Source organism: Chelonoidis abingdonii, chromosome 4, assembly GCF_003597395.2.
Source record: "Chelonoidis abingdonii isolate Lonesome George chromosome 4, CheloAbing_2.0, whole genome shotgun sequence".
Lineage (NCBI taxonomy): Eukaryota > Metazoa > Chordata > Testudines > Testudinidae > Chelonoidis > Chelonoidis abingdonii.
Genome location: NC_133772.1, coordinates 122,815,574 through 122,831,387, shown reverse-complemented (window position 1 = coordinate 122,831,387; position 15,814 = coordinate 122,815,574). Strand labels below are relative to the sequence as shown.

Genomic DNA, 15,814 nt, shown 5'->3' with positions numbered 1-15,814 from the left:
TTTCGTCTTTTGGAACAGAGTTCTGTTAGCACGGAATCCTCTCCCCATATAGCGATCAGATCCAGTACCTCCCGTGCGGTCCATGCTGGAGTTCTTTTTTGATTCTCAGGAGACTGCATTGTTACCTGTGCTGATGAGCTCTGCGTGGTCACCTGTGCTGGTGAGCTCTCCACGCTGGCGAAACAGGAAATGAAATTCAGAAATTCGCGGGGCTTTTCCTGTCTACCTGGCCAGTGCATCCGAGTTCAGATGGCTTTCCAGAGCAGTCACAATGGTGCACTGTGGGATACCACCCAGAGGCCAATACCATTGATTTGCAGCCACACTAACCCTCATCCGACATGGCAATACCGATTTCAGTGCTACTCCTCTCATCGGGGAGGAGTACAGAAGCCTGTTTAAAGAGCCCTTTATATCGATATAAAGGACCTCGTTGTGTGGACGGGTGCAGGGTTAAATTGGTTTAACGCTGCTAGTGTAGACCAGGCCTAAGAGCTGCAATCTGGAGGCATGGGGATGGAGCAAAGGTCATTTTACATCTTCTTGGCACCTTTCTAACTCTGTTTGCTCTAGGGGGTCGGTGTGTCCTCTGGCATAAGTTAGGAGCTACTTCAGCTGCCTTTGGGCTGCTCCACAGTGTAAAATTGTCAGTATTTTGCATTCCAGCCACTCCTTGTCCTAAATACCCCAGCACATCCCACGATGTGGAAGGGCAGCATAAGTCTGTCTCCTTTGGCCTTGTGCTGCCCCTGCTGGCTGCATTCAGGAAATTCCCCAGGGGGGATTCTGGCCCGTTTATGTTCCTGTACCAATGTAAAGAGGCTTCATTGAAGCCAGAATCTGACAATATATATGTCCTTCAGCCAGTGTTATCCCTCAGTTTCCCTTCCATTGCCCCCCGCCTCAAGCAACTGTCCTTCAAAGTGATGTGTAATGAATAGGACTTAATTCACAGCTGTGCCTACTCACATTCCTCTCACCCCATTGAAAAATAGCTGGATTTACAGTTTCCTCAGAACCACTCCCAGCGTCGGAGCAGGGGTCTAGTTCTAGTCTCTCACTTGACAGTGAGAGATTCCACTAGGCTATAAAGCTGATCCAACTCCCCTGATACTTATTAGTAGCTTCCTAAGCTCAGAGGGTCTGAGACTCTGAAACAAATTTCACATAGATGGGGCCATTTTAACTGCATGCACTTCAGTGAAGAAACATACGATGGGCACTTAACAAGCCTCTAGTTCTGGTACTTGAAGTACAGCCATGAACACATGCCCCTATTGAATGTCATCTCCAGGCAGTGGTCATGAAAGTGCCATATGGAGGGCAGACCATGTGACGCAGTTTACAAGAGGTAAGAGAAGAGAAATTGGAGTGAGACTTTAAATAGCTCCTTAAACCACAGGCTAAAAGTACCTAATGGCAGAAGGGAGATTAGAGAAGCTGCCTTAGAACAAGTGCAAAAGGAGCAAGCCTCACTGCAGGCGAGCGAGACTTGACATGTCTGAGCAGGTGAATGTTTTCCTTCCACGTCTTTCATGACAAGAAGAAATTAGCAAACGCTGTTTTAATTTGATTATAGCTCTAAGAAAACACAATGGAAATGCAATCTATGGACCAGGGTGCCCTGGGGGGAGGAGGGGGGCAAGTGGGGCAATTTGCCCCGGGCCCTGCAGGGGCCCCCACAAGACTATGGTGTTCTATAATATTGCAACTTTTTTTTTTATGAAAGGGGCCCCCCAATTGCTTTGCCCAGGGGCCCCCTGAATCCTCTGGGCAGCCCTGCTATGGACTTGCCCGCTGTGGTGGCTTAATGAGGTCATAGCTATCAATGTGCAGGGGCAGGCTTAACACAGTGCTTCCTCTGAGGAGTTGGTTCCCTCCAATGTAAAAACCCTGCTGCAGCATTCCTCTCCATTAAGTCTAGTGCTGCTCCAGGAGATCAGATTCTTTTTGGAGACCAGGGAGTCTTACTTGCATTTTTCCCTCCCCCAACTGCAATAAGTTTCCCCACAGGATAATGGGAAGAAATTCCTGTGAACATTAAAAAAAAAAAAAAAAAAAAAAAAAAAGGCATTTCTTTTAGATTTTCATTTAGTTTGATGGATGCAAAATGCAATTATTCCAACGCATTTGTTAACAATTTTGCAGCTCAGCAGGAGCAACTTCCATAGCATCAGGTGTGTGTGTGGGAGAGAGAACACAAATGAACTCTCCAGTTTCAATTGAACAGTAAACACTCTGGCCCCAATCCTACAAATACTTATGCCAAGATTTAATTTTAAATGGTCTACTCATAGATGCAAGTGTTTGCAGGATCGGGGCCTGTGCTGTTAAGGCTGCAGACCAAATTCTGTGGTTTAATTCAGTGAGAGATTTATGAAGGCAAGATCAGAAATTGTTGGATATTTTATAGTCAGTTTTAAGGTAAATTTCCTCTAATTGATTTTGGTATCTCTTGTAAGTAAATGTATAATAAATCATAAAAGACCATAGATAACTATTCTGTGCTGTTGATTTAAAAGTTTGCCACGGCTATAAAACCATTTTGAGAGTTTTATTAATTTAAAAGGAAAAAAATGTCTTCATTCCCATGAAGAATACACCCAACCATTCTGCTTATCTAATACAAAAATGATTTATAGCCAAACCAATTATCAGGTCAGTTGTGCTACCCTAGGGTTATCTGTGGTGACATTAGTTATAATATGCTGTGCTAAGAACAATTCTACCTTCCAGGCTCTGAGACATAACTTTATAAAGCTATCCTGGAGTAATTACTTAAATTAAGTTTGCACTATAAAGATGACCTCAGAAAATGGGTGCAAGTAAATAATGTTAGCCCAACTTTAACAGGCTTCTGCAAAAGGTTCTTAATTTAAGATTTCATCAGAAACCTTCTGATCTGACAGGTCTTCCTCCCCCTCACCCCTCAGGCACATGCATGGTGTGTACCTCCCATTTCTCAGATATTATGGTTCCCAACAATGTATGCTTTGCAAGCAGAGATCAAATATGTGTATACCTTACTTGGCACACAGTTAGACTCTTCATGAGACACTTAAATAATCAGTTCCTGCTTGGTAAGCAGTTTCAGAGATAGTTCTGAGGTGATGTTTATGAGGTCAAACACCATCTTACTTCTCACGGCTGTGGTCCAGACTGAGCAGGACAGTTTGTTAAATATATTCTGATTGACCCGTTGTTTCAGTATGAGTATTTTTGGTACTTGTTTTACACCCAGCATGCTGCCTGTTTTTAACTCCACTCGCTCTCATCTGTTTTGGTGTCAGACAGTTTAACACATCCATCGTCTCTGGTCAAACTTGGCCCAAAATTTAGGTCTTAAAAATATCAGTGTTTCAACATTTTCTCTTTATTCATTTACTCACAGACGTCTCTATTGCAGCCACCATCATAGTATCTCCTGTGAGCACAAAGTGCAATCATCCCTATTTTACAGATGGGGAACTGAGGCACACGTCGATTAAGGGACGTCTCTAGGTCTAGGATATCACTGGAACTCTGTACCAGAGCCGGGAAACGGAATCCAGGGTTCCCGAGTCCCGGTCCAGCCTTAACCACAAGAACATCCTTTCTCTTTGTATAAAACCTAAAACTAATAGAAATGTTTCTCCATGGATTCTTACCACTAGTGGAATTGTTCTAAAAACATATTAATCTAAAGTTTTGCAACAGCTTTGCACTAATCAGTTTCAGTGTGATGGGGATTTAAAAGCCATTCCACACAATAGATGATGGATGTGTTGGTTCTAAGCAGTAGCAACAATAACCACGGATTTTTCTTTTCTATGGGCCAGGAGATTTTTTTTTTCCTGCCAAAGTTTATTTCCAAGAATTTGCAGCACATCTCCACCCCACAGCACTCTCTATTTCTAAGGAGGGTAGCTGATGGCTACAGTTTTGCATACTGCGGGAATGTCCTGTAGGAATGGCAAGAAATTCCTGAAGATTAGTTGGTCAACTGCTGACTCTTCCCACTGGCTTTAGGATAAATTAGGGTTAAATTGAAAGCCTTTATAGACTTTCTCTTTAGGTCAGCATTAATAGACTGGTTATGGTTAAAGGTTATGTATATATTAGGTTGGTATGCATGTTAGAGCATGAACACCATTTCATAACAGTCTCTGCAAACTATGTTCTGAAATGGGACATTCAGACCTGAGAGTGAGTCTTACTGAGCTGCTGTGAGACTTCTGAGGCCACTGATTGTATCCTCCCAAAAATGGGAAGGCAGCTGTTGTCCAATGGAGCACCGCAACTTACTCATTCCTGATCATCTTTCAGTAGTCCATGTGTTTTGAAGGTTGGTTGTCCGAGAGAGCAGACTCATTCACTGATCAGCAGAGGCTTTACAATTTGAAGGCTATTGTCCAGCAATAAACTGTCAACCCATAATTATTACTCCATGGATGTGTGCATTTTCCATTTTTTCTGTATGTTGGAGGAAAAAATAAATTAATAAAAATCTTTTTAGCGGAACAAGGTAAATTGCTGCAGGGGGGTTGTGCCCACTCCACCTTTGGTTCCCCTGTGTAACATCCTGCTCTTCCTCATCTTTCAAATGCCCATCACTTTCCTGAGTGAGAGAATTGTAGGCGTTACATGTATGTTTCTGATATCAAAAGCATTTAAAGATAAAAGTAAGCAGTCTTTTTTTTTTTTTTTTTTTACCTGAAATCAGACAATTTAAAGCTGTTCTGACCTAGTCAAGAATGTCAACCAGATTTTATGCTGCAGACATGCATTATTTCTGGAGATAAGGTATATGAATGCATGATGCTGCAATTTTTGCTTTGTTGTGGTTCAAACAACAAGGGGAGCACCGTATAATTCACCAGACTTGTTCCTGGAGCTGTGTTAGAACTGCTGTAGCTGTAGAACCAGGTTGGTTTGTGTTCCACAAAACACAAACCAAAAATGCTGCTGGCCTAGAGGAAAAACAGAACTGTTCATACAGGTAATGTGTCAGGTGTTTAAGAGGTCATTGCAAACCAGTGCATTAAGTGAAATAAAGCCATGTACATGTACATGCCAAGCCAAGCCACGTACATGAGAGAGCGAAAGAGAATTCTTTCTGACGTTACTGAAAGGGCTTTTTCATGTAAATGTTCCCATAACCTCTAAAGGTCTAGGTCTGTTTGTTTATATTTTGCACTCTCTGTCTTCCAAGTGCTTCACCAACGTTGATACTGGACCATTTTAAAGTATAAATCTTTGTCTTCATGGGATCTTCATATGTAAAATTGTCATTTTAGAGGTAATGATTAAAAGATGCTATTCATAGTTAACTATCCAGTATTTCAGTGCCCTTGTTCTAGGTGTGCTATATATCCTTTCTTTTCAAACTGTAGTACATTAAAGTTGTCTGATGTTTGAAATGTAAAATTCTGAAACTAGGAGATTAATTTCATATGCTGTTTTTCTTTTTGTTTTATAGGAATTAAGAGAAGACAACATCATATTAATTGAAACAAAGGCTATGCTAGAAGAACAGTTAACAGTAGCAAGAGCTCGTGGTGATAAATTGCATGAACTAGAGAAGGAAAACTTGCAATTGAAATCCAAACTTCATGATGTAGAGCTGGTACACACTCTTTATTTAACTATGAAATTTTTAAAAAATCATATTTTTAAACTAGGTTACATACTCTTTTTTTACATAATCTGTTGGAGTTGGTCAAATTCCATTTACAAAATTTTCAATATGTCTCAGGCCATGTGGTCTTTGTGTCAGTGCAGTGCATCGTGCATGCTTAAAATAGCATGACACTCAACTTACAATAAAAATATATTTATGTTTTGTATAAATACATAAAAAAATCTGCTTGGGAGAAGCAAACGGTTGGACAGATTTCAGGTTACGTGAGCGTATATCACCAAGTTTCAAATACTGAACCTATGTACATGGATGTTAGAGGGTTTAGAATGTATCAGTTTAAAAAAAAGAAATTTCTTACAAATGTGGAATGAAAATCTGCTGCAATGAACAACTGTTCTTGCTGAAAATAAAATGTATAGTTATTGCAGCAGGTCTATGAGGCATTGACCACTGCAAAAAATAAGATGTTCTCAGTATTTAATACTACATAAATCAGAGAAAAGGGGCTTATTCATCTGAACACAAATGAGAGACTTAAGACCTGGCAGTTTATCACTCACAACTAAAAGGCTAATAAATTACATTGGACATTTATTATTGCATTAAACATAAGAAATGTTACTTCATGTGCCGTAATTTTAGTTACTAGTGTTCCTCATTCGTATGGGTTCGTTGTTCTGAATTCTTGCAGAGTGTGGTCATTTATTAACCTGAAAAAGATTTTGCTGGAATGGAGGTATTGGTCAGATCCACTAGTGTTATGCTAAATGCCCAGCTCAGAACACTGTAAATTAAGAAACGAATGATACCCAAGATTTTCAAAATTGGCTCATAATTTTGGGTGCCTCAAATTTTGGGTGCCCATCTTGAGATACCTTGAAGAGGCATGACATGCAGAGGGCTGGCGCGCCTTTCAGGTGCTTGAGTTGAGCAACCAAAAATGTATTTCTCCAAATCACTAACCTAGCTGATGCTTTTCATGTTGGGTGTGTTTTGCCTGTCTTAGTGTATTATGTCTTAGTGTATTATGTAGCATATAGAGATGGTTGTTCTCATTTCAATGAAACATCATGCATGTAAATATTATTCGGAGTGATGCAAGTGTTTATAAGGAGAAAGGGGTGATGGGGGATGTGTGTGTGTGTGAGAGAGAGAGAGAGAGGAGCATGCCTGCGCCTATATGCTACACCAGTACTTTGACTGGAAACAGCTGTTTATCACTCTCTAAAGTCTATCCCATTCAATACCAACTCACTTTAATGGACATTTTTCTGTGTATATAAGCCTATTTTTCATCTGTTGATTAGAATAATTCCCATTTTGTCAATCAACAGTAAAAAAACTGACTTCCATTGGGAAACATTGAACAATGTCTCATTGAGCCCATGAATGTTTGGTGCAGTTTGCATGTGAAAGGCAAGAATTAAGTCAAGAAGTTAATGTCAATTAGAAATTACTGATTTCCTACCCTAACAGCACTTAGTTCCAATTACAGCATGTGCTATCACCTGGTATGGTAGTTTTTTGAAGTACATTATATTCATTTATTTTCCCTTTATTCACGCGGTTTCTTTGTTAAAAAGCTGTATGAAACTGACAATGATGTGACATGAAGATTTCACTTCTTGGCATTTCAAGATATGAAGAAAAAATACCTTTGATTCTGTGATACTTATCTTCAGCTTTAGGAAGAGCAGAGAGCTTATTTTGAGCCCAGATAGTATAAAAAAGTTGTGTCAAGTTAGTAGTGAAATTATGCAGGCTTGATTGTATTAAACATGTCTTGAATCGTCCATTTGGTATTTCAAGTAATTAGAGATGGACCAAAACCCTGGATCTTGGTTTCATTTGAGATCTGGCCCATCCAGAGGGTGGCTTTAATCTTGGATCTGTGAGGTGTCTCTCTTAAAGAATAATTGGACACAAATCAGACATCAAGAATGATAACATTCAAAAAACAGGCTGGAGAACACTGCAATCTCCCTGGCCACTCGATTACAGACCAAAAAGTCGCAGTATTACAACAAAAAAACTTCAAAAACAGACTCTAACGAGAGACTGCTGAATTGGAATTAATTTGCAAATTGGACACCATTAAATTAGGCTTGAATATAGATAGAGAGTGGATGGGCCATTACACAAAGTTAAACCTATTTTCCCCATTCTTATTCCCCCCACATACACACACACACACAGTTCCTTACATTTCCCTGTCAGTTGCTGGAAATGGGCCATTTTCATTACCACTACAAACAGTTCTTTTTCTCTTCTGCTGATAATAGCTCACCTTAACTCATCAGTCTCATTAGAGTGTGTATGGTAACACCCATTTTTCATCTTCTCTGTGTGTATATATGTATCTTCCTACTGTATTTTCCACTTCATGCATCCGATGAAGTGGGCTGTTGTCCACGAAAGCTTATGCTCAAATAAATTTGTTAGTCTCTAAGGTACCACAAGTACTCCTGTTCTTTTTGTGAATGCAGACTAACACGGCAGCTACTCTGAAACCTCTCTTAATATTGTATATTGTATAGAGGGGTCAATTCAATTCTTGATGCGTTCATCACTCCTGTTAACGATAACTGTGCAAGCCTGATCAGGCTCCCTCTTTAATAAGCTCAGCATGACGTTCCATTTGCATGCTCTTTCCACAGGACCGGGACACAGACAAGAAGCGAATTGAAGAGCTGCTGGAAGAGAATATGGTACTGGAGATTGCGCAAAAACAGAGCATGAATGAGTCTGCACACCTGGGCTGGGAACTAGAACAGCTGTCAAAGAGCACGGACCTCGCAGATAGTAAGTAGCAGTCATGAGGCGACTCTTAATTATTATTGTGCTTGCGCAAGGTTTCCTTGTAAAAGAGGAGGGGAACCTCAAACTCCAAGCTCAGTAGTTCACATGGGGAAATAAATTTCCGTATTTAACCACTCGACATAGTAAAGCTTCTAACAACGCCACAGCTTCCAGCTTCTTTCCTTACATTATGTAACTATTAACAATGACTTCTTTATGTTTAAGCCTCCTTTGAGAAAGTGCCCAAAAATAAAAAAAACACTCTCATATATTGCACAGTAATGATCCCAGCACAAGGTATTTTTAACTAGATAGTGTCTGGGAGGAGTCGATGACCCTTCTCTACTCCCAGCTGATCTTTAAGTCCTAGGAAAAAGCCTATGCTGTGAGATAACTATTTTTAATAGAAGGTGAAAAATGAGTGGGAGGGAGGGGAAATAACCGTGTGGATATTTTTTAAGTGGGTGATTCACTTTCAGTAATTATATGCAAGACATAAAAAAAAAAAAATCAGTGCCCTGTATCATAGGCTTGATATTTGTTTTCTTTCATATAATTAATTCAGTTTATAATACTAGGATACAAAATCATATTTTTAAAGAATCCTGGGATATATAACAGGATGTTACTGACAGAAGTTTTCAGTATCAGAACGTATCAGAACTTTACTGAGCACTTACCTAATCCCTCAAAGACTCATGCACATGCTTAACTGTACACATGATGAGCAGGTTCGTTGATATCAGTGGGGCAAATCACATCGTGTAAACCTTAGCACATACACATCTTGGTAAAATCAGGGTCTTGTAAAGTGACTATATGTAAAAATGGCACTACCACGTTGCTCCTCCGATTGGCTTGCTGTGTGTATTCTGAGCTAAGTCTACTAACGGTAGTGACTAATTAGTTCTTATTACTTTGTTAGCCCTGCAGAGCAAGCTCAGCAAAGTTCAGAGAGGGTGAACTGTATTCTGATTCTTCTTGTGCAGCAAAAATACGGTTTCATCAACGTTGAAACATTTTGGGAAAACTGCAATTTTTCTATGACAAATTTGAAACAATGCAAAAATTTCTGCCTTGTTTCAAATTGCAATTTTTGTGTCATTTCTGGTTTTTCCCCTCCTTTGTTTGCTCTTTCCTGTATTTCTTTTTTGCTGCTGAATACATTAGAATGAATGATGTCTCGGTTCTTTCCCATTTTACGTTTTTGTTTTTTGTTTGTCCATTTTTTAACCTTTCAAAACTTCCTCAACTTCAGAAAAGTTATCAAGGAGGAATAATAATTAATGATAAACTTTGTAACTCGATCAGTCTGTAATTCTTCAAACGTTGTAGCTATTCAAAACTTCACCAGAGTAGCAAAAGAAAAGTGGAGAGGAGTCAACGACAGCGTTTACTTTATTGCACTCAGTGGCAAAAGGAAAAAAGGGCAGGAGGGAGGCAAAATTTTGAAAATCTGAATAAAAAATCGTTAAAATTTTGGGAAAAAACCAAAAAGTTATTTCATTTTTTTGAACCCTGTGAAATGAAAACAACTTAAAAATTTCAAAATATTTCACAAAATGTTTTCCTATTTTTCAGCCAACTCCATTTATGAAGTTCCAATTAGTTACACTTTATCCCACTGAGGACAGCTGAATTGTGCAGATGTAACTGAGAGCAGAGTTTGGTGTCCAGAACTTTTATTTTAGCTGTAGTGATGATCAGGAAAGAACCCAGCTTGACTGTTGGATCTCAGGTTGAGTTTGGAAGGATGACACGTGGGAAACCTCCCCCCCCCCCCCTTTTTTTTTTTTTTAACTTGTAAACTGCGCACAGTTGATACAGAAATCAATGGGTAACAATAAACATGGAAACCATTTAAGCCACATTTAAAGTCTTTATTTCAGAACAGAATTTAAATTGAACCATGCTGATGGTATTAGTGTTAAACATCGATGCAACCAAAACTCACCAGCATATTGCTCATAAAGATCATGGATGTTGTAAACCATTCAACCTCCTAGGAGTTTCTGCCAGTTGTAAGTGCTATTTAAGGGGCTGAAGCAGCACTAAATTTTGTCTTTCTTCTGGCAAGGATGAATATTTTCTAAGACTAGAACACAGAGTTAATGTCACTTGCATGTTAAACGTATGATTTTTATGTAGAGAGTAGATCTGTGACATTTGAAACAGGAATAGATTTTTAGTTACTCCAGTGGTGAGTTACTAAAATCAAGCACTGTGAAAAAGGTAAATGTGCAATGGAGATACTGGTATTGGGAAATGTCACATGAAATGTGATAAAACTTGTGAACTCTAAACACCTGGGGTGAAATCCTGGCTTTGTTGAAGTCAGTGGCAAAACTCACACTCACAAAGAATTCTCTGTGATTGATGCTTAGTGCATGTGTGTGCCTGCTTCAGTGTGTGCCTGTTAAAGCAGTTGGGTAACCCAGAGCACTGGCACCCATTCACATGAGCAATTTCAGTGGTTAATATACAAGTTTTAATTGGCCATGTGCTGAAGCTGTAACTTCATGGTATAAATGATTGAAAATGGCGTTTTTCCTAGTTTCAGATATTGATTTTTTAAGAATTTCTATCTCAGCAAAAGTGTGTTACACCCAACGTTTCTAGTTGACCATTCAACTTAGTAACTAACCTGACTCTTAGATATGAGACTATAAAGATAAGCAGCTTTTGCTATATCATGTCTTTGGACACTTTGCTGTTCTTGAAGGGGTGTAACTATTATTTATGGAAGTATGCTCCATTTTTTTTATGTAGGTGTTTTTACTTAGGGACCACTCTACCACCTAAGATCAGCTGAAGTGCTAGAGGTCTGGCCCTAATGATCTATGTTTTATGATCCTAGAAATGATAACATGTTTATGAATGTGTATTAACTCCTGCATTCTGATTCTTATGTTTCAACAGCTAGGAAGTCCTTTGTGTTTGAGCTAAACGAGTGTGCATCGAGTCGCATTCTGAAGCTAGAAAAGGACAATCAGAGCCTGCAAAACACTATCCAGGAGCTCAGAGATCTCTCTCTGACCACGGAAGAGAGCAGCCTAAAGTTTGTAGAGCTGGAAAAGGAGAATCAACAACTTAGCAAGAAGGTAACTCTCACTAAGTTCATGCTGGCCTAGCTATCTGGGAGCTGATTCTGCTGTTTCTAATGGTGTGCTGGACCTAGACCTGTTACACTCTGCAGCTTACAGCATTCCTGAGTGATGCTTGATGGCAGTACTGTCAACTCTGGAGAGCTCATGCATGTTCTGCATGAGGTTCTCAATTCATGTTTTTTAGTGCTTGCCTAGATAATTATAGTCATCCTCTTCCTTGTATATGCGCTTCATAGAGCTATTCTGCCACTGGCAGATTGCGCTCTTGTCTTACTTACTGTTCCTGTCAGGGCCGACTCCAGGCCACAGCACGCCAAGCACGTTCTTAGGGCGGCACGCCGCGGGGGGCGCTCTGCTGGTTGCTGGGAGGGCGGCAGGTGGCTCCGGTGGACCTGCCACAGGCGTGGCGCGGAGGTCGCTGTCCCGCGGCTCCAGTGGGTCTCCGCAGACACGGCTGCGGCACTCCTGCAGAGCCGCGGGACCAGCAGACCGTCCACAGAAACGCCTGCGGGAGGTCCACCAGAGCCGCGGGACCGGCGAGCGGCAGAGCGCCCCCTGTGGCGTGCCGCCGTGCTTGGGGCGGCGAAGTTGCTAGAGCCGGCCCTGGTTCCTGTGACAAGTATTTCCTCAGCTTGTTCTGTTACAGGGGAGAAAACAATGGGCTACACTTATCCTTTGTGTAATTCCATTTAAATCAGTGAAGTTACATGAATGGTGAGTTTGGACTGATATATTTTTAAAGAAACGTCCTCTGCTATTCATGGTCCTTGATTGATTTTTCCGCCTTGTCTCCTTTTCTGGCTATCACAGCGTTCTGCTGCATCTCCCCTTCCCACAAAGCCATGGGTTCTTTTCATTCCTGGTAATGAATGCGCTGCTCATCACATTTTTTGCTACACTCCCTTATCGACTGTTAGTACTTCTAGCTCATGTGCCAGCCCAGCTCTGCCTTTGGAAAGGAGTGTTCCATTCTGCCCCAACCAGCTGCTTTGGTTTTGTCTGGCTACAGCATGCATTCTGATGTCCAATTAACTGAACCCACTGCCAGTGGGGAAATAAGATGCTTGTTAGTTCGATGCATCTGAAGAATTCCCATGTAAGGGACTTAGTTCTCCTCACCCCTCTACATAACACTAAGCGTGTTATGGGGCCTACTCCTGCCTTTTTCTTTGCTGCTGTAACTAATGTCTTTTGTGGTACTGATACAAGCTTATACAACACTTTGGCCCTGAAACATATTGGGCTCCCCTCTTTGCCCAGGCTCCTGTTAAAGATGTGCTGGACCATTAGGATGCCCTAAATGCCCTAAATGAGAGCACCCATTTGCTGTTTTGTAGATTGTAGTCTAGATGTAGATTGGCTGATTATAATTAGCACAGTACCTGCCTCTATGTCTGTGAGAGGGGGTTGGCATCCCCTTACTACAGGGAGCACTTTGATGGATGCTTTTGCCAAGGTGAGAGAACAAAATCCACTTCTCAAAGTCCCTATCTGGGCAAGAGAGAGAGTCTGCAAAAATTCCTCTCTCCCTATTCCCACTCCACTCCCTCACGGCCCCTTTGTGATAGTGATTCAAACTAGGTTCTCTAATTAAAACACTCAGAACTTGAGATCTGAGGGTATAAAGTGCCAAACAAATGTCTCTGGTGCCCAGCAACTTCAGTCATTTGAACAGCTGCAGTTGACTTTGACTTACCACATACATATTTCTTCGATTCCTCAAGTTGTGGCACTATATCAGTACCAGCACTTGTGGGCCCAGCATTAGTCTGATTTGCTCCTGTTTTGGCAGTCGGAGAGTGTTACCAAGCCTGGGTTACCTAAAGGTTTGATCCCCACCCTTAAATGAATAGGATTACCCAATAATAGAGAGTGCCAGTGCAGGGGCAGGGCAGAATGTGTGGGCATGAGACCGAGCAAAAATGCCAGTGGGTTTAAAGTGGTGTGATCAAGAACAGCTGAGATTCATGAAACAGAACTAAAATTCTTTGCTAATGATGCATCACTTTCGGAACAGGGAGGTAGATTGTGATGGGAGCTAACCTAATCTGCGAGTGTTGAGTGAATATCACAGTCTAATCATACTGCTGGTGACTGTGTCACCTGTTCAAGGAGATTTGAGAAGTTACTGCGCAGTCATTTGCCTGTGTCAGTGGTACATGGTCTGTTGATACTAAGAGATATCAGGCTTGTAAAGTATCTTACATTGGTTTATCGGGTGTTTTTTTAACAAAATGTGTCTTCCTCACACATGCTGTGTGGAGACCTATAATGCTGAGATTCCTGATGCTGACAAAACTGCATGTCCAAGAATGATCAATGGATTTTTGTAGAGTGGGAAGGTTTTTTTGTTTTTAATGCAGCAGCAAAGCAAATATGAATAGTGAGGGAGACTCAGAACTTCTACACAAGTGGCCTGTGTGTCAGATACAGGGAATGTGGAAAAGGTGTGATGATAGAGGAGGTTTTAATGGAGGAAGAGGTAATTTAAAAAACAACAGTAAACCAAACCATAGTTCCCTCAGACTTGCTGGATAGTTAGAGCAAGCAGGAAGAAAAGGACACTATAACGTTGAGTGTAAGGATTACTAAAGACAATGGGACAAAATATCGATGTAACTGGAGAGATCAAAGAACTAGCAACCACATTTTTAGAAGTGTTCTCTAATTTCATGTGCCTCCATTTTGGGTGTCATGCAGAACACTTGTTCAAATACAAGTCAAGGTGGTTTTGAGCAAAAATAACTACATGTGATGGTGTCTGCTGCTCATCCCCATTGCTCTTTGGGAACCTTGAGATATCATGTGTGAAATCCTAGCCTCATTGAAAACAATGAGAGTTTTACCAGTGTCTTAAATAGGGCCAGAGTTTCACCTCTGGTCCCTGACTAACTTTCAGATTTCTGAAAATTCTGATCTAAATTTGTATAGTTGGTTAAACAGTGGTTGGCAGCTTTCAGAAGGGAAGGGTTAGTTTGCTCAGTCTTGTTGGTTTGACATAACCCTTCAGGAACAGATAGCGTCCTGGCCATCTATTTAATCTCTACTTTTCAAAATGCTCTGGAATAAAACAGTCATAGTTCAATTTGTTGTCTGATGTATTTTGTGGTGCTTTCTCCGTGCAGATTGAGAAGTTGCAAAATCAGATTGAAAAAGAGAAACAAAGCAACCAAGACTTGGAGATTTTAAGCGAGGAGCTGATAAAAGAGAAAGAACAGCTACAGGGTGTCATGGAAACTGTAAAAGCCGACAAAGACAGACAGGTGCTGACTTCACACGTGTGATCCAAAAGCTTATGCTCAGTAGTGGTCGTTTCACCATGGCCATTTAGAGGATCTCCATGGCTCGGGGCTTGGTAATAGCCTGCAGAGTGTATTGCATGCAGAACGCTTGTTCAAATACAAGTCAAGGTGGCTTTGAGCAAAAATAACTACATGTGATGGTGTCTGCTGCTCATCCCATTGCTCTTTGGGAACCTTCAGGTTGTTTATAACATTGGTTCTTCCCTGCCGTTCAAAAAGCCTTGACTAGACAGATTAGGATGTACAATTCAAATCCCATATTGCTGAAGAAGATTGGATTGATACCAGCTATTTGTCATGGTTTTTTTAGACTTTCTTGATCTAAGTAAAAAAATGCTGAGAAAGCTGCAACACTCGTAAGACTGACATTTTAAATACCCTGCAGCCTTTACTGCTGTGTTGCAGTTCAAGTACAATACCACTATTTTACAAGCTGTCATTCATACTTAGTGATTTAATAATGGGAATAGATGTGTAGGTCATTGGAGAATGGTGTGCTTGCTTTTAAATATATTAAATTGATTTGTATGACAAGTCTGAGGTGAGGTTAAATAATTGCATTTATATGTAGTGCCTTTTATCCTGAAGCATTCTTAAGTGCTTTACAGATTTATACTCCAGGAAAACTCCACCTCTGAAATACAGCTGTGGTGAAGCACAGCTGCTGTGTAAAAGCACACAGGAATTCTTCATGACATGATAGGAAGTGGACGCTTCACATTTAGGACAGGAAGTGAAGAAAACTAGGGTAAGCAGAAAGTAGGGTAGGGATGGCCTTTACTCCGGCCTAACTCCATTTGATTTCAGTAGGTGTTCTGCCTGAGTAAGAACTAGGTAAAAATCTGACTAAGGATTTGAGTATTTGGTCCAATGTTACTACCTCAGCTGGAATTTGCCCAAGAAATCGTGATGAACTCTCTTCCCTTACAAAGAATATTTTTTAATGAACTCTTTAACAACTACTAGTGTTCAGCACATTAATTTTA

General features: G+C 40.6%; 1 protein-coding gene across 1 annotated transcript in view; it reads left to right on the top strand.

Moving 5' to 3' along the window:
• CCDC88C (coiled-coil domain containing 88C) overlaps positions 1-15,814 on the top strand; it is a 143,351-nt gene that overhangs the window by 91,150 nt on the left and 36,387 nt on the right. Inside the window, exons 11-14 of the mRNA XM_075065860.1 lie at positions 5,459-5,605; positions 8,278-8,422; positions 11,339-11,520; positions 14,652-14,789. Coding sequence (XP_074921961.1) covers positions 5,459-5,605; positions 8,278-8,422; positions 11,339-11,520; positions 14,652-14,789 — 612 coding nt within the window. The remainder of the gene's footprint in view (positions 1-5,458; positions 5,606-8,277; positions 8,423-11,338; positions 11,521-14,651; positions 14,790-15,814) is intronic.